Source organism: Diplodia seriata (assembly GCF_021436955.1).
Source record: "Diplodia seriata strain FDS-637 chromosome Unknown scaffold_8, whole genome shotgun sequence".
Classification (NCBI taxonomy): domain Eukaryota; kingdom Fungi; phylum Ascomycota; class Dothideomycetes; order Botryosphaeriales; family Botryosphaeriaceae; genus Diplodia; species Diplodia seriata.
In genome coordinates, this window is record NW_027117315.1 from 2,551,278 (window position 1) to 2,569,357 (window position 18,080).

General features: G+C 49.9%; 2 protein-coding genes across 2 annotated transcripts; both read left to right on the forward strand.

The window, feature by feature from the left end:
* Positions 1 to 11,374: 11,374 nt before the first annotated feature.
* On the forward strand, positions 11,375 to 12,420 carry SLS55_008379 (uncharacterized protein; the record flags this gene model as incomplete). Its single annotated transcript, XM_066779790.1, has 2 exons — positions 11,375 to 11,381; positions 11,546 to 12,420. 2 exons carry the CDS (start codon positions 11,375 to 11,377, stop codon positions 12,418 to 12,420), a joined length of 882 nt encoding a protein of 293 aa, XP_066630594.1.
* A 3,078-nt stretch (positions 12,421 to 15,498) lies between these two features.
* On the forward strand, positions 15,499 to 16,695 carry SLS55_008380 (uncharacterized protein; the record flags this gene model as incomplete). Its single annotated transcript, XM_066779791.1, has 2 exons — positions 15,499 to 15,878; positions 15,996 to 16,695. The coding sequence occupies 2 exons, from the start codon at positions 15,499 to 15,501 to the stop codon at positions 16,693 to 16,695; spliced, it is 1,080 nt and encodes a 359-aa protein (XP_066630595.1).
* Positions 16,696 to 18,080: the final 1,385 nt, after the last annotated feature.

Consider the following 18,080-nt stretch of genomic DNA (forward strand, 5'->3'; position numbering starts at 1 on the left):
AGCCATTTAACCTATTCTTCTAGTTCTACTACGTCTCCCGTAGAAAGCGTAATAGAAGTCGAACGGGATTTCGAATCTTTCTTAAAAGAACGGGCGAAGTGTATAAGTTCCGTCTTCTTTAGATCGAATTCGATATAGTTTTCCTTTCCTCGCGTATAGAGTTTACCCGCCTTCTTCTCTAAAATCGTCTTATTGCGTTTCCAGCTACCGGAGCTAGCTATAACCGCAATATCGTCGATATAAGAGAGAAAAGAAGCTTTAGAGGCGGGAAATAACTCTCGAAGATAAATTAAGAAGAGAATAGGCGAGACCGGGCTTTCTTACGAAATATCCGTCTCTATCGGGCTAAACTCTTCTTCTTCTTCGTTAAACGCGAGGCTTAATGTTCGTATAGATATAAACGATTTTACCTACGCGAGTAGGTTAACCGGCATGCTAATTCGAGCTATTATAGCTAGAAGTTATTCTTCGGCGACGTGGTTAAAGGCGCTTTTAACATCGAGAAAGAGTACGGAGGTCTTACGTTTAAGACGGCGGTTCTTCTCTACTTTACTCGATAATAGTATTACGGCATTAATTACGAATTTCTTTAATCTTTCTCCGATTTAAGTGTAGTGTAGAAGGTCGGAGGTCTCCGCTAGATAACCTAGCCTTTTAGCCGTAATCCGTTCTAGTACTTTTCCGAGGCAGTTAAGTAAAGAGATAATTCGATAGAACTTCGGGTCCGCGGTATCTTTTTTTTCTTTACTTAGAATTGCTTCGGTAGCCGTACGCCAGCCTATAGAGTGATACCCGTAGGCGAATAGCGTAGAGAAGACCTTATTAAAGGCGCCGGGCTCCGCTCTAAACGCGAAGAAAATAATTTCCTACGTAATAGCGTCTAGTCCCGGCGTTTTTTCTTTAATTTGCGTAGAGCACGCGTCCTCGACTTCCCTTAGACTTAGCTCTAGCTAGTCCTAGCGTTTAGGGACGTAGCTTTGCTAGTTAAAAGGGGCGGCAGAAGGAGGCGGCGGAAAGAGCCTCTTTTTAAGGGCTAAACACTTTCCCTTAAAACTACCTTCTAGACGTTTTCCCGCATGCGTCTCGTGGCTAATCTCGGGGATTCTAGCATGCGTTCTAGGCTTAGTATAAGCTATAGCCTTAAAGATAGTCTCGAGGGTCTCTTTTTCTAGAAAAGAATTTTAGTACTCGCGTTTAGCTCTTTTTACCGCTTCGAAGTAGGTATTTCGGCTATATAAGTACCGCCGCTTATTCTCTTTCGTGCGTAGAGATTTAAAAGCGTCGGCCTCTCTTCGTACTCTTCTTCGTTCTTCTAAAAGCTCGTCCGACTACTAGGGTTTAGATCGAGCTCCTAGTTTTAATTAGGAAATAGAAAGGTCCGCCGCGATAGATATAGCCTAGTTAAGACTTACCCCTAGGGCATTTAGCTCGGATATTTAGCGGATCGAACCTTCTATTAAGTCTCTAGAGATATCTTCGGGTAGGGGGTTTAATTCTAAGCTTTTTAGGGCCTCGAATACCACCGTCCCTACCTACTGTCTAAAGATTTCTTAAAACTTAGGCCAGTCGGCCTTTCTCGTATTAAATCTAGCGGTAGTGGCTACCGTAGAGGGTCCCGAATATTCTACCGGTTCTAGGCTAAATAGAATTACCTTATAATCGGAACCGAAGTCCGCAATCGTTTGCTAGTTAGTAATTCTATTAGCTAAGGCCGGTATAGCTAGCGTAAGGTCGATAACCGTTTCTCTCTCTAGATAGAGGCGGTAAAAGATACCCTCTTCTTCTTCGTTTAAGAGAGATAGGTCGTTTTCTTCGAATTATTCGACTAGCCGGTTAGCGCTAGACGAGGAGGAAGATTCCGGATCCTACTAGAGATAATAAATATTAAAGTCCCCGGCAACTATAGCCTGCGTTCTAAGGGGTTGCTATTATAGAACGCGTTCTAGAGTATATCGGAGATCGTTACCCGTTTAATCCTTCTAGTTATATAAGTTAAGTAGCTTAAACTTAGACTTTCGCTGCTCTATACTTAAAACTATTAGATCGGAACTTTACCGGGATCCGGCCTCTAAATTTACCTCCGTTCCTCTAAGAAAGCGGGAAACGTAGGTTAATATTTAAGGCCTTAGATCGGAAGGATAGACCGGTAAAATTTAGACGAACGAGAGGTAATTAATCGATCGAAAGCCTAAGTTCTCGTAGGGTAAGATATACGGTTTCTAGTATAGAACTAGGTCTATCTTTAACTCTACTGCGATGTCTAGAATAGATTCCGTTACCGGAATACTTCTATTTAAGTTGGCTTATAGAACTCGTAAAGAACTTATTTAAAACGGATTTAAATAGAGTTCTTTAGGCTATTTCTCGACCCCTTAAGCTTTTCTATCTTATAGAAGACGCTAGCGAGAAAGAAGTATCTCGAAATAGCCTAACGGGCCTCGTCTTCGATTTCGAAGGCTAGAACGAGCGAGAATCTCTATCGTTCTTCTCTTACTACCTTAGGCGTAAGCTAGTAAGGGGTGCCGATAATCTTAAACCCGAGGTTAAAGGTCGTAACTTCGGACCGAATAGTCTCTCTAAACTTCTCGCGGAAGAAGATAGAGAAGGGCCGCGTAGACACGCCGTGTACTACTACTTTAAACTACGTACGGTTCTCTATAATCGACCGGGTAGAAATAACCCGATTAATTATAGCCGTATTCTTTAGAAGAAATTCGGCCGAGAAGGGCTCGTACGCGGTAAGTACGAGGTTCTTTTTCGGGGAAATAGAAACCGTAGTAACTACGGGCTCGTTCTTATTTCGCTAGTCCGAAAACGCCTTATTAAAGATATTTCGTAGGCCGTAGGGCGAGAGGTCTTCGATTTCCGTAGCCGGGGAAAGAACTATCTAGCGGGTAGTTCTTTTAGACGCGGGGTTCTTCTACACGGGGTTCTTCTACTTTTTCTCTAAAACGAAGGTAAATCCTTTCGCGTTTATTGAGGCTCTTACCGCCGCAGAGACGTACGTAGGCGTAGGTTAATTCGATACTACGGTAGGCCTTTACGTAGGGCGGGTCGACTACGTATTCTCGTACGTAGACCCCTACGAGGGCTACTTCGAGGGGGAAGTAATAAAAGGCTTCGAGAAGATCTTCGTCGTCTTCGCGAGGTTTACCGCGGTCTTTTCGAGGGCCCGTACCTACGTAGCTAGAATCGAGCCGGCCTTATCTACGGCTTTACCGATTTCGGTATATTTCCGCATAATCTTAATTAGGTTTAAGATAGACCTTTATTCTTCTTCGATCTTCGAGAGGTTCGCAGCCGTAACGAGGAGGCTAAGAGACCGGTCGATAGCCTTCTACGTAGTTTTTAGGGCTCCGAGAAAGGGGGTTTTCTCGATAGAAGCCTCGTAGGTAAAGCGAGAGTATAGTAGGTACGAGGCTTTATTCTTCTTAGCCGAGAAAGTCGAAACGACTATCGAGGCGCGCCGTTTAAGTATTTTCTCGCGGGTAAACGGGTTCTCCGTAGGTTTAGAGGCCGAGAGTTCTAGCGTGTCTACTATCGAAAGAGAGGTAGGCGTAGCCGGAGGTTTCTCGAAGTTTTCTATAGCCGTATCTATAGCCTCGGAGTTCTCTACCTGCGTTACTAGTAGTATGGTAGGGTCCGGAGGAGGTAAATCCTGCTTCGAAGAAGCCATCCTAGGTCCGAATAGGGATTTTTAAGCTCTTTCTTAAAGGAAAACGTGCTAGGGGGGTGTAAATAAAAGAAAAAGACTAGAAAATAAATTATCGGCTTTAGTTTCGTCTAAACTAAGCCGTAAATAAAAGAAACCCGGGCCGAAGCGAGGATTTTTCTTAATTACTTACTCTCTAGAAGTAAACGAAGGGGCCGATAGGGCCGACACGGGCGTTAGAAGTTTCGAGGGGCCGAGAGAAGTCTTAGCGTTAAGCTCGGGCCGGTCGAGGTATCTATGCACGCAAAACTCTTTAGTAAGGCCTAGAAAAGAGGCTTTTAGTAAGCTTTAAAGTAGAATTCCCGGGCGTAGAGAAGAGCTATCGTAATATAACTTCGAAAACGGATTTCTTAGTGCCTTACGGTTCTCTATACGAAGTTTAGTGCGGATTCGAGTGGTTTTTAAGGATAAAGAAAGCTGCGGAGCTCTAGCTAGCCTAGCACTATCTAGGGCACCTCTTCTTCTACGTACTACGTAATAGCGCGTACGTCTACGAAGCTAAGAATCGAGATTCTAGCTAAGAGAATCGAGGGCTTTCGAACGGTACCGGTCTTAGCGTAATTCTCGAGGGTCGAATTCGAAGGTATTATTATATCGGTAGTCTTAGCTAATAGAATTACCGACTAGCAAACGATTGCGGACTTCGGTTCTAATTATAAGGTAATTCTATTTAGCCTAGAACCGGTGGGCTATTCGAGATCTTCTACGGTAGCTACTACCGCTAGATTTAATACGGGAAAGGCCGACTAGCCTAAGTTTTAAGAAATCTTTAGATAGTAGGCAGAGACGATAGTATTCGAGACTCTAAAAAGCTTAGAATTAAACCCCCTGCCCGAAGATATCTCTAGAGACTTAATAGAAGGTTCGATCCGCTAAATACCCGAGCTAGATGCCCTAGGGGTAAGTCTTAACTAGGCTATATCTAACGCGGCGGACCTTTCTATTCCCCGATTAAAACTAGAAGCTCGATCTAAACCCTAGTAGTCGGACGAGCTTTTAGAAGAACGAAGAAGATTACGAAGAGAGACCGACGCTTTTAAATCTCTACGCACGGAGAAGAATAAGCGGCGGTACTTAAATAGCCGAAATATCTACTTTAAAGCGGTAAAAAGAGCTAAACGCGAGTACTAGAATTCTTTTCTAGAAAAAGAGACCCTTAAGACTATCTTTAAGGCTATAGCTTATACTAAGCCTAGAACGTATGCTAGAATCCCCGAGATTAGCCACGAGACGCATGCGGGAATACGTCTAGAAGGTAGTTTTAAGAAAAAGTATTTAGCTCTTAGAAAGAGGCTCTTTCCGCCGCCCCCTTCTGCCGCCTCTTTAAACTGGCAAAGCTATGTCCCTAAACGCTAGAACTAGCTAGAGCTAAGTCTAAGAAAAGTCGAGAACGCGTGCTCTACGCAAATTAAAGAAAAAACGCCGAGACTAAACGCTATTACGTAGGAAATTATTTTCTTCGCGTTTAGAGCGGAGCCCGACGCCTTTAAGAAGGTCTTCTCTACGCTATTCGCCTACGGGTATCACTCTATAGGCTAGCGTACGGCTACCGGAGCAATTCTAAGTAAAGAAAAAAAAAGATACCGCGGACCCGAAGTTCTATTAAATTATCTCTTTACTTAACTATCTCGAAAAAGTACTAGAACGAATTACGGCTAAAAGGCTAGGCTATCTAGCGAAGACCTCCGACCTTCTACACTATACCTAAATCGGGGGAAGGTTAAAGAAATCCGTAATCGATGCCGCAATACTATTATCGAATAAAGTAGAGAAGAACCGCCGTCTTAAACGTAAGATCTTCGTACTCTTTCTCGATGTTAAAAGCGCCTTTAACCACGTCGCCGAAGAATAACTTCTAGCTATAATAGCTCGAATTAGCATGCCGGTTAACCTACTCGCGTAGGTAAAATCGTTTATATTTATACGAATATTAAGCCTCGCGTTTAACGGAGAAGAAGAAGAGTTTAGCCCGATAGAGACGGATATTTCGTAAGAAAGCCCGGTCTCGCCTATTCTCTTCTTAATCTATCTTCGAGAGTTATTTCCCGCCTCTAAGGCCTCTTTTCTCTTCTATATTAACGATATTGCGGTTATAGCTAGCTCCGGCAGCTAGAAACGTAATAAGACGATTTTAGAGAAGAAGGCGAGTAAACTCTATACGCGAGGTAAGAAAAACCATATCGAATTCGATCTAAAGAAGACGGAGCTTATATACTTTACCCGTTCTTTTAAGAAAGACTCGGAACCCCGTTCTATTTCTATTACGCTTCCTACGGGAGACGTAGTAGAACCAAAAGAATAGGTTAAATAGCTAGAAATTTACTTCGACTACGGGTTTATCTTTAAGATATACGTATCTAAAAGAGTTAGCTAGGCCCGTTCGGCCTTCTATCGCCTCTCTAGGCTAGCTAACGTCGAGAGAGGGCTCTCTTCCTACGTAGTCCGCTAGTTATATCTAGCCTACGTTACTACGGTTGTAGACTACGGCTCCGAAATCTACTAGAAAAACTAGGGGCGGTTTACTCGTTAATTAAGAGTTCTTTAGAATCTTACCCTACGGAAGATTCTAGGGGTTTTTAAAACCGCCCCTATAATTTCTCTAGAAATAGAGAGTGAAATCCTACTAGCGGACATTCGTCTAAACGAGCGGTTACGGAAATACGCTCTTAGAACGAATTTACTCGGAGGATCCCACCCCCTTCGAATCGAACTAGAGAAGATAAATCTAGACTAACGGAAAATAGAGACGCCTACGCAGTTAGAGAAGATTAAACTTCTTCTTAGAGAGTAACCTACTCTCTTAGAAGAAGTCGACTCCTTCTACTTTCCGCCGTAGGCTACCGACCTTCCCTACGCGGCTACGGTTAGCCCTCTAAATAAAGAGAAGTAGGCTTCGGCCTACGCACTCGATATTAAGAAGGTACTCTCTAATCGAATAGCTATCTACTCCGACGCCTTAGTTCTATCTCCGGGTAGAAATATAGGCGTCGGAGTAGTAGTTTTCGACTTTAGCCAATCTAAAGAGGACCCGACGCGCTAGATTTATAAGAACCTTAGTTTAGAGAATCTAGTATATAATGGCAAGGTAGAAGAACTAGTAATAGCCCTTAACTTCGCCGTTAAAAGTCGGGTCCGCGATAAAGATATAAGAATCTACGCGGATAACTAGGCCGCGATTCTTAGGCTAAAGAAGCCCTCTAATACGTCCGAATAAGGTCGATAAGTTCGGGCTATTAGTCTAGCGGAAAAGCTAAGGGATAGAGAAAATATCGTCTCTCTAGAATAATACCCCGGCTATAAGAACGTTTTAGGCAACGAATACGCCGACCGGCTCGCTAAAAGTGCTATAAAGTACCCTATTAGAAGGGCTTCTACTTCTCTAAGCTTCTACCGAAGCAAGGTTAAGTAGAAGACCTACGAAGAGTAGAAAACGAAGCTTAAATCGGCGGCGGACTCGTCCTATAAACGTACCTTCGGTTTAGAGATAGGGCGGCGGCTTAAATCTTCTACGAAAGTAAGAGAAATAGCCTCCGCCTTTTACTAGTTAAAGATAGAATACGGCTACTTTAAGTCTTATCTTTACCGCCTCGACCACGCCGAAAACGATTAGTATAAGTGTAGCCGTACGGCTAGATAAATACCGCGCCATCTACTTTTAGACTGCCGCTTATATAGAGGCCCCCGGGTCTCTATTAAAGACGGCCTAAAGAAGTATCGACTCGAACTTTCGAATCTCTTCTCGTTAACTCTAGAAGCTAGCCTAACGGCTAGATTCTTAGAATAAATAAAGATTACTACGAGGCGGTAGTAATTAAACGAATTACCTAACAAGGTTTAAATACGTACCGCCGGACGCTTCTTTTACTTTCTTTTATTACTCTTTTCCTACTATACTCGCTTTTAAGCACGCTATTTCTAGTATTCTTCTAGAAAAACCCTCTAACACGCATGTATATAAGATATATAGATAGAAGCGGACCCTCTAGAGAGGTCCCGTCTCTAATAGTCTTAGACTCTAGAGAGACGTTAAACTAAATAAATAAATAAATATTAGCTAAGGTCGGTATAGCTAGCGTAAGGTCGATAACCGTTTCTCTCTTTAGATAAGGGCGGTAAAAGGTGCCCTCCCCTTCTTCGTTTAAGAGAGATAGGTCGTTTTCTTCGAATTATTCGACTAGCCGGTTAGCGCTAGATAAGGGGGGAGATTTCGAATCCTACTAGAAATGATAAATGTTAAAGTCCCCGGCTACTATAGCCTGCGTTCTAAGAGATTGCCATTATAAAACGCGTTCTAGAGTATACCGGAAATCGTTGCCCGTTTAATTCTTCTAGTTATATAAGTTAAGCAGCTTAAACTTAGACTTCCGCTGCTCTATACTTAAAACTATAAGGTCGGGGCTTTGCTAGAATTCGGCCTCTAAATTTACCTCCGTTCTCCTAAGAAAGCGGGAAACGTAGGTTAATATTTAAGGCCTTAGATCGAAAGGACATACCGGTAGAATTTAGACGAACGAGAAGTAATTAATCGATCGAAAGCCCGAGTTCTCGTAGGGTAAAATATACGGTTCTTAGTAAAGAACTAGGTCTATCTTTAACTCTACTGCGATGTCTAGAATAGATTCCGTTGCCGGAATACTTCTATTTAGGTTAGCTTGCAGAACTCGTAAAGAACTTATTTAAACCGGATTTTAAATAGAGTTCTTTAGACTATTTCTCGGCCCTTTAAGCTTTTCTACCTTATAGAAGACGCTAGCGAGAAAGAAGCGCCTTAAAATAGCCCGTCGGGCCTCGTCTTCGGTTTCGAAGGCTAGAACGAGCGAGAATCTCTGCCGTTCTTCTCTTATCGCCTCGGGCGTAAGCTAGTAAGGGGTGCCGATAACCTTAAACCCGAGATTAAAGGTTATAACTTTAAATCGAATAGTCTCTCTAAACTTCTTACGAGAGAAGATAGAGAAGAGCCTCGTAGACACGCCGTATACTACTACTTTAAACTACGTGCGGTTCTCCGTAATCGACCGGGCAGAAATAACCCGATTAATTATAGCCGTATTCTTTAAAAGAAATTCGGCCGAGAAGGGCTCGTACGCGGTAAGTACGAGGTTTCTTTTCGGAAAAATAGAAACCGTAGTAACTACGGGCTCGTTCTTATTTCGCTAGTTCGAAAACGCCTTATTAAAGGCATTTCGTAGGCCGTAAGGCGAGAGGTCTTCGATTTTCGTAGCCGGGGAAATAACTACTTAGCGGGTAGTCTTTTTAGGCGCGGGGGCCTTCTATACGGGGTTCTTCTACTTTTTTTCTAAAACGGGGGTAAATTCTTCCGCGTTTATTAGGGCCCTAGCCGCCGTAGAGGCGTACGTAGGCGTAGGTTAGTTCGGTATTACGATAGGCCTTTACGTAGGGCGGGTCGGCTGCGTATTCTCGTGCGTAGGCCTCTGCGAGGGCTACTTCGAGGGGGGAGTAGCGATAGGCTTCGAGAGGGTCTTCGTTATTTTTACGAGGTTTACCGCGGTCTTTTCGAGGGCCCGTACCTACGTGGCGAGAATCGAGCCGGCCTTATCTACGGCTTTATCGGTTTCGGTATATTTCCGCATAATCTCGATTAGGTCTAGAATAGACCTTTATTCTTCTTCGGTCTTAGAGAGGTTCGTAGCCGTAACGAGGAGGCTAAGAGATCTATCGTAGTAGTAGATAATACTATCTACTAGCTAACTACGCTAAGCCTACTCGAGTATATTAACCCGCGGTAACCTTAAGAACTAAATATATCTATTAATATACTAATTAGTATAAGTTACGTTAATATAGCGATATAGCCTTTATTTAGCTATATATATATAGTACGAGACCTACGTTAGTAGTCTTAATTACTCTTTACTAAATTCTTTACTAAGTCGGTCGATATTCTATAATTAGCAAATAATATAACATCTAGAAGCCTAATCTAAAACATCGACTAAGATTTTACGTAGGGCCGGCGCTAATTCGTGGTAAATAATATTTAGAGTTACTTAATCTTATAGAAAGGGGCCTTAGAGGTTCTAGCTACTATTAGAAGAAGAAGAGGACTTAGCGTACGGCCGGATTAGAGTAAGCTTATATAAAGATAGCATATGTAATCTAGTTTATAATCTTAGTAGTGCCGGTTACTGCTTACAATTAAAACCGCCGTAAGAGAAGAGAGAGAAAAGTTACGTAGAAGTGGACAATGATTGGATTACTACGGCTTATGTAATCATACGCCCCACCTTTTGGCCACAGCTGGTAAGCCTGGACCTGCCCTGCACACCATCCGCGCGCCACCGCCATCTCCCTTGCTTCTCACGGCGATGCCACAATCTGAGCTCGCCAAGCGATCCTGCAGCCGATGCCATTCGAAGAAGATCAAGGTTCGCCTGGAATTCCTAACCACGTGACGTCGTGCTGACCAAAGGCGAAAAGTGCAACAAAGAACTGCCGCAATGCTCGCCCTGCCGTCGGACCCGGGAAAGATGTGTGTACGAGCAGCGGAATAGGACTCCGCTGACCAGAAAGTGAGATCACGTACCGCTGGCGACGGATATGACCCTTACACGTCTCAGATACCTCACCGAAGTCGAGCAGCAGCTGGCAGAAGCCCGCGCACTCGTGCAGCAGTACGCTTCTGTCCCCATTCTGAACTCCAGTCTTGCCATCGCAGATACAACGGGGTTTGATGCCAACAGTGCGCTGCCGAATGCCCCCTTCCCGCATCTGGCCGAGGCCCGAGTTGCACCGCAAGTACCCAACCCGGCGAGCGTGTCTGCGTCATCGCCGTCCAACACTTTTGCAGTCGCTTCGAGCCATGAGAGCAGTAAAAACCCGCCCTCGTCGGCGGGGGAAGTCCCAGCTACCGATAACCTGAACGACAAACCACAAAAGCCATCCAATTCAAAAGCAATCACATTTCCTCTTGAGCCAACACCCGCATCCGTCTCCGGCAATCTGGAATGGGATGAACGGAGTGCCGCCAAGAATCAAGCACCGGCAGATGGAATGGGCAACTTGGTCAATGGTGGAAATGAGGGCTATCTCGGTGGGTTCAATCAATCCCCTTCCAATAATCTTGTTCTTGCTGATGTATTTTGACCAGGCGTGGCATCGGGCGCGTCTTTCTTACATCTCACTGACGCAGGCCCGCTCGATAATGAACAGACTGATGATCTAGGTCTATCAAACGCTACAAGCGAACATGTGTCTGCTCCCTCCGTACAGCAGAGTCTCCCACCCTCTCGACTCGACCCCTTCATCGATGACTACTTCAGCATCTACCACCCTTCCTACCCTCTCATACACGAAGCAACCTTTCGAGCCGAGTACATGGAAGTTATTCCGAGGCCACCCGGTACCCTTTGGCACGTCCTTCTATACGTCGTCTCGGCTCTCGGCGCGTGCATATCTGGGAAGTATCCACCGGGGACAGATGTTGCGCTCTTTGAAGCGGCGAAAAGCAGACTCACCTTCGACATATTGGAGACAGGGAGCATGATGCTCGTGCAAGTGCTCGTCCTCGTCGCCAACTACGTTCAAAAGGCCAACAAGCCGAATTCCGGCTACAACTACCTTGGCCTGGCCAAGCGTGTCGCCGTGGGCATTGGGCTCCACAGGGAGTATTCCGACTGGACTGTCAGCCCCTGGCAGATGGAGATGCGCCGTCGGGTGTGGTGGGGCCTGGTCATCTTCGACACCGGCGCGTCCATTACATTCTCGCGGCCCATCGATTCGCCCACAGGTGTAGACGTCGGATTGCCCAGGAACTTCCGAGACACGGTGTGTGTACCTTGCTCACATTTATAAGTCTACGCGACTAACCTCCAGCGGTCCAGGACCTGACGAGGGCATCCACACACTTCCCCGCCGAAGCCGCAGAGACGACCATCTACACCAGTTTCCGCTGCCAAGCACTCTTCAACCTCGCCATCCAAGACATCTTCGCGGCGCTCATCAGCGGGTCCTATCCTTCGCCCGAGGCGCTCCTCCAACTCGACGACTCGCGCATCGGGAGCTGGCTGGCCAATCTCCCCCCATACTTCAACCAAGACGCAGTGCAAGCGCCCAAGTTCGCCCTCTGCCACGCCGTCCTGCACCTGCGCTGCCGCAACTTCAAGATCATCATGTACCGGCCATTCGTCATCCGGACCGCGGTGCTCCAGAACCGTGCCCGCGCCGCCACCGCCGTCGCCAGGTCTCAGCAGCAGCAGCAAGAAAGCGACGTCGACGAGCAGCCCTCCTCGCAGCGCACCGCCGACCCATCGTCCCCCATCAACCTCGCCATCCAGCGCTGCCTGCAAGCCGCCGCCGAAACCATCACCGTGATGTCGGCGTTCTGGTTCGGCGAGGGCGCCACCACCAACCGCTCCCCCATGGCGTGCTGGTACGGCATCTACTTCGTCTTCCAGGCCGTCATCATCCCGATCGTGTCGCTGCGCAACGAGCCGCACGCGTCGTCGGGACGCGCGGACGAGTGGCGGCGGCAGGTGCGGCAGGCGGTGCGGACGCTGGAGGACATGGCGCGGGTGAACGCGACGGCGACGCGGTGCTTGCGGGTGATTGCGCGGCTGTGCGGGCCGTTCCTGTTGGGTGACGATGGGGTCATCGCGACGGAGGAGAGCCCGCAGACGCAGCTGAACGAGTTGAATTCGTTGCTGTGGCCCCTGGATTCGGAGCAGTTTGGGTACGGGGCTGTGCCGTAAGTGTCTCTCTCTTTTCTTTTCGGCTCTTGTTGCTGCCCGATGCTGCGAGAGTGGAGCTGATATGGTGGCATGGCAGTGGCGACGGGGGGATCACGGATTTCTTCAATCAGCTCCCGGGATTCCAGTGGGAGTGACCCACTCTGTGTGTACATCCTTCGCCGTCAAGGTGAGTGAATGGTGGAGTCCTGTCGGAGGTCGCTACGGCGCGGTGGATCTCTCCGGTGCCCCCTGCTTTTGCGGCGCGCGGCTCAGCTCTTCTTCTCCCGTCTCTATATTCGGAACTGTCGGCTGCCAAAGCCATGTTGTTTATATCCCTTGGCATCGCCTTTCTTTTTCTCTCTTCCCAATCCTTCTGCTCATCTCAATCCGTACCTCTGAAGATACACAATCCGGGATCTCGGCTGTAGTGGCGACGCCCCGCCCGTCAGCAGGGGGCTTATCTTGTGAAGACCTACGATGCGTGGCCGGAGCTCGCTCCAGCTGCCACCACGCCCCCTTCCATTTCACCGCAGCCCAATTGCAACTCGTAGCTTGGCACACAACCAACGTATCCGTAGCAAAATACGAAATCCTTCTTCCTGTGGACGACAGCAATCATTCAGCCGCACCCCCCGCCCCGCATTATTCGCGATTCTCGTTCGTGCTTCATTGGCCGGGGTCCATCGGAACGCGTCGACGGCGATCCCGATACAACTTTACATACCTGCTGCTCATCAGCCGCTTTGTCGGGCCTGGCCTTGCTCCGTCCCAAATCGCGACAGAGGATCCGCACTGCATTGCTCATCATCACCATCCGTCATCTCGCCTCGCTCGGATAGGTGCACTTCCGCTCCCCATGCCACGGTGCCGGGAAGGGAGTGCGGAGATCGCTGGCATGCTGCTGATGTCGGGTTGCTTGTTGTCTCTCGTTCTGATGTTGTGGCTGCGATGTTTTTTTTTTGTGTGTATGTATGTACGTGCCAAAGGTCGCGCCCTTTTTTTTTTTTGACACCCCGCCCTAATTAGCAACCGGATGGCTTGGTGCCGACGGTTTCATGCGTTGGGCGGGCGGGCGGGCACGACCCCACGGATGGATGCGAGGATGTGGGCAGCTGAAAAAAGCGCAGATCTCGGCTCGTTAGTTCTCGACGTATGATTGCGCAGGGGAGGGAGGAGCCGCTTCGCTGATGAGCAGAGGGGCGTTGTGGGCTACGGGAGAGGCTTGCAGACGAGAAGAAAACCAGGGGCCAGGTGGCACAAATGCAAATCAATCCATAGGTACCCGACGACCCCACCCGTGCGCGCGCTATTATTACGACACTCAGTAGCGGAAGATGCGGCCAGCTCGAAGCTATCATGGCGCTAAGCCGACGCGCCAGCACGAGTCACGCCTCTCGATAGCGGATTGGACGGTCGATATCAATAATGCAACGCTCAGATCTGCGGTGCGAAGGGAGAAGGAGAAATCGTTGCGATGGATGGTACGAAAGTACTTCAGCGGGAATGATGGCGTGAATGATGCCCAAGCAGCCGCCCGCCTCCCGCAGGATTCCAAGTCCCGGCCGGTCTCGAACGCCTTGCCGGGGATGGAGGTGCTTGTCAAATTTTGCGGCCGGCGCGTGATATGGTAGGGATCATGGCCGCAGAACAGGCCTTTGCGGACCGGTTTGCTCTCTTCCCCCCGAAAGCTTATTGCGTTGATCATTCCGCATTGACACTCCCGGCGCGTGATCATTGGCCGGACGGGCTGCGGGAAAAAGCAGGCCACTCGGAAAACGGGGCTGCAGACTTCGCGGTCCACGGGTCTACGTCAACAAGCTCGGCACTTGACTACTGCGGGCGCGGCTGATGACAACAGCAGCAGCAGTATGCAGCCACATACACCTCTTGTTTGGCCCCCTCCCCGGCAGAGGCGGTATTATTCGTGGGACTACCCAGCAGCGACGGGGAAGCGAATGCTAGCATGCTGCCGGACGTACTTCCGGGGTACGTGCTGCGTCCACCACCAACTCTAATCTTGCGACGCTAACCCGGTGCACCCGCTCTTTCCCCCCGCGAACGGAAACCAACACGGACGGCGTTGCCTTGGCCGGCTTGCTGCTCCGCTGCCCTGTATGAGTCCCTGTACTGCTCGTCTCCCACCCCTGGAGAGGGCAAGAAAACGGGGCGGAAGGCTGCTACAGCTTCACGCTACGTGACGCAAGCCGCGGCCGGCATATGTAAAGATGGCGTCCAACCCATTGCTTTTTGCGTTGCTTTCGCATCCCTGTCCCCGTTCTTCAGCGGCCCGCCGGGAGTCGTTTCTTTTTTGATCTCTCTCTCGTCCACTCCTCCACCCTGTCCCCTCCTCTCCACTCGCTGCGACAGACCCTGGTCGTCAGATCTTGTCGATCGTTTCATGCAAGAAGGGACCCATTGATATAACACATCCGTGGACCCCGATCTCCTCTTCCGCTCACACCCCCGCCGCCCTGCGTACTGCTGCCGCGGCCCCCCCTTTCCATTTACAGGCACCCTTTCCGCCGGTGCAGCGTCGACTACACAAACCTCGCACTTCAACACCACGGCCATGTCCTGCGTGCTGTAGGCCCGCCGTACCGTACCGATGACTTCATTCAGTGACAGCTACCAGCTGGACGGCAGGCAGAAGGTGCTCCGCGCCGTCATCATCGCCTCCATCTGCGTAACTGGCGTTTTCGTCGCGACGAGATGTTGGATCCGCGTAAGGCTGCAGGCAAAGTTCAGCAGCGACGACTACCTGCTCGTCGCCGCGCTGGTACGTGTCTTTTCTCTTTTTTGGGGGGGGCTGTGCAATATGGGAGGGACGGCATCTCGCTGACGATGGGAGAGGGGCGATACAGGTGGCTTTTGCCGTCCAGACGGGCTTCGGTCTGTACTCGATGGACCACGGCGGCTTCGGGCGGAAGACAGCTGACCTGCCAAGGGACGTGTATGTCTTGGGCTTGAAGGTGTGTGTGTACCCGCAATCTCTCTGTCTCTCTCTCTCTCTCCATGACAACGCCCGACTAACAGCCGCCGTCCCCTTCCCGCCCTCCCCAGTGGATGGTCCTCACACAATGCACCTACACCCTCGCCCTCATGTTCGCCAAACTCAGCATCGGCCTCCTCCAACTGCGCGTCATGGGGCTCTCAACGTCGACCCTGCGGCGCATGCACCACGCCACCATCGCCCTCACCATCCTCGTCAGCATGTACGAGTTCTTCACGCTACTATTCCAATGCTACCCGGGGCCGGAAGACAACAACTCCGTCTTCCAACCCGTCATCATCGCCACCGCCGATCACTCTTGCCAGGCCCGCCGCGCCCCCATCCTCGTCAGCGTGTACGTGTATTCCGCCGTCAACATCGCCCTCGACTGGTACTACTCGCTCGCCATGGTGCCGCTCATCACGGGCTTGCAGAACATGAAGGCCGTCGTCAAGGCCACCGCGATCGTCATCCTCGGCATGGGCGTCTTGTGCGTTTTTTTTTTTCCTTCTCTCCCCTCCCCCTTCTGCCTGATCCTCCCTGCCTCCCGTCGTCCCCAAGGACGCTCGGTCGGTCGTTCGAAACTGACACCGGCAACGCAAAACAGCGCATCCATCGCCACCATCATCCGTCTCAAGTACCTCGTCGGCTTCGCCGACTCGCGAGACCCCCTGCTCGCCATCGTTCCCGTCGGCTTGTGGTCGTGGGTCGAGGAGTGCCTCGGCATGTGCGCCGCGTGCATCGTGACGTTTCGCCCGCTGACGCGGTTGATTCCCGGGACGGATCGGAGCGGGAGTACTGGGGGCGGCAGTGGTGATGATGGCGGGTTGTTCGTGACGTGGAGGAGTCGGTTGGATTGCGTTGCTGATGGGGAGAAGGGGATGGGTCGGCGTGGGCGGAAGAAGGGGACCGGCGGGCCGGATGGGGTGGGGATGGAGGTGTTGGAGGATGAGGATGAGGAGGAAGATGAGGAGGAGGAGTGGGATGATGGCGTTGGTGATGAGGAGTGTGGGGGGAGGAGGGCGGCAAGGGCGAGGGCGGGGACGAAGACGGATCCGGGAGTGGGCGGAGGGGTCGTCGAGTACGTTTCCGACGTGGACGACGGCGGCGGCGATGTTGCTGTCCGCTCGGATAATCGCTTCCATCACCACCATGACGGTATCGACGACGGAACGACGACTATAATGACGACCCGGACGACGAGCAGTGGCGGCAAGGATAATGTCGACGTCCAGACCGTGCTGAGCGATGCGGATAGCCAGAAGAGCTTTCTGCAGCAGAAGTCTGCGGATTCGTGGCGGGCTTGATGTTTTGGTTTGGTTTCGCGCTTGCCACGACTGACACTGAACGTCTGCTCTCGTCTTCTTTAAGACATGTATAATGGACAGAGGTGTGTGTACAAGATCTTTTATTTGGGATACGGGCGGCGTTAAGCATCATATTGGCACCGGAGTTTCAGCGTCGGGATCTCGAGCCGTTGTCCACGTCTGTCGCATTGTTTCCTAGATACCCCATCTTCTGCAGCTGTAAGCTACTCCGATGAACCTTTCTCGTAGTCCATATCGATCTGCATGACTTGCTGGGAAACCCCGCCATGGTCAATATTGCCCAGTAGTTCCATTATTTGAAACCAGACTCGTATTGATCGACATGGCCGCCGAAGGAGCCGGCGCTGTTCTTAGTGTGTGAGTGCTAGTACGTAGGAGCCGTCCCGTCCAGCCGCTACCCGTACCGCATCGCCGTCTGGACCGAGCGCCCAACGTCACTACTAGGTACTTGGGCTTTTAGCTCTCCCCTTTTGACGCCTGGCCGCCGTAGTAGTGCTGCTGCACTTAGCACCTGCATATCATGAAACCTTGAGTAGTAGACGAGAAAACTAGTCATGGCGTCGTCCTACAGAAACATGCCACTTCCACCCCATAACCAAGTCCCTTCACTATCCTCGCTTTCCATGACTGCGCGCCGTCCAGTTCGACATTGCTCGGTATTACGCCCCCGGCGTCCCGTCGCATACGGATAAGATGAAACGACACAAGGACCACCACATCGTCACAACCTCCATCCGTCGTCCTCGACATGGCCACGGCGGGGGAAAAAAGAAATTGTCCACTGGATTTACCTCATAGAACAATTCTACATGGGATAGGCAGTTGAATATAAGATCCGGATGTAAATGTAAGTTTTGAATTCGTGCATTCACGTCTGGATCTTGTATTCAACTACCTACCTAAATACTTTGTTTCGGAATCTGTATGAATGGCACATGGGGGTGTGCAATTTCCTTTGTCACCCACCGTGAGGCCATCGTTCGTACCTTGTACGCAGGGCGCCTTCCGGAGAAGCAAGCAAGGTTTACGCGTTCCCCGTTCGGTGGGCGCGCGGCGCAACGCCACGCCACTACATATATACTTAACGCCGACCGCCGCCCGCTACGTTGTTCGATGGCGTTCGCAACCGCAACGTACGCAAGCTCAAGCTACAGTGTGAGATTGCCTCCCGCCAGTCAATTTCCTTCGATGATCCCACCGACGAGATGAGGGCGGAGATCGAAACCATGACCTTGCGAGACTCCTTGACTGGGTCAGCCCGTGTTTACTTCGAAACACTCGTCGGCAGCGATGACATGGACCTTACTACAAAACTACATTCCCGTCAATCCTCGGCCAGTATGCGTACCAGCGAATGGGGATGG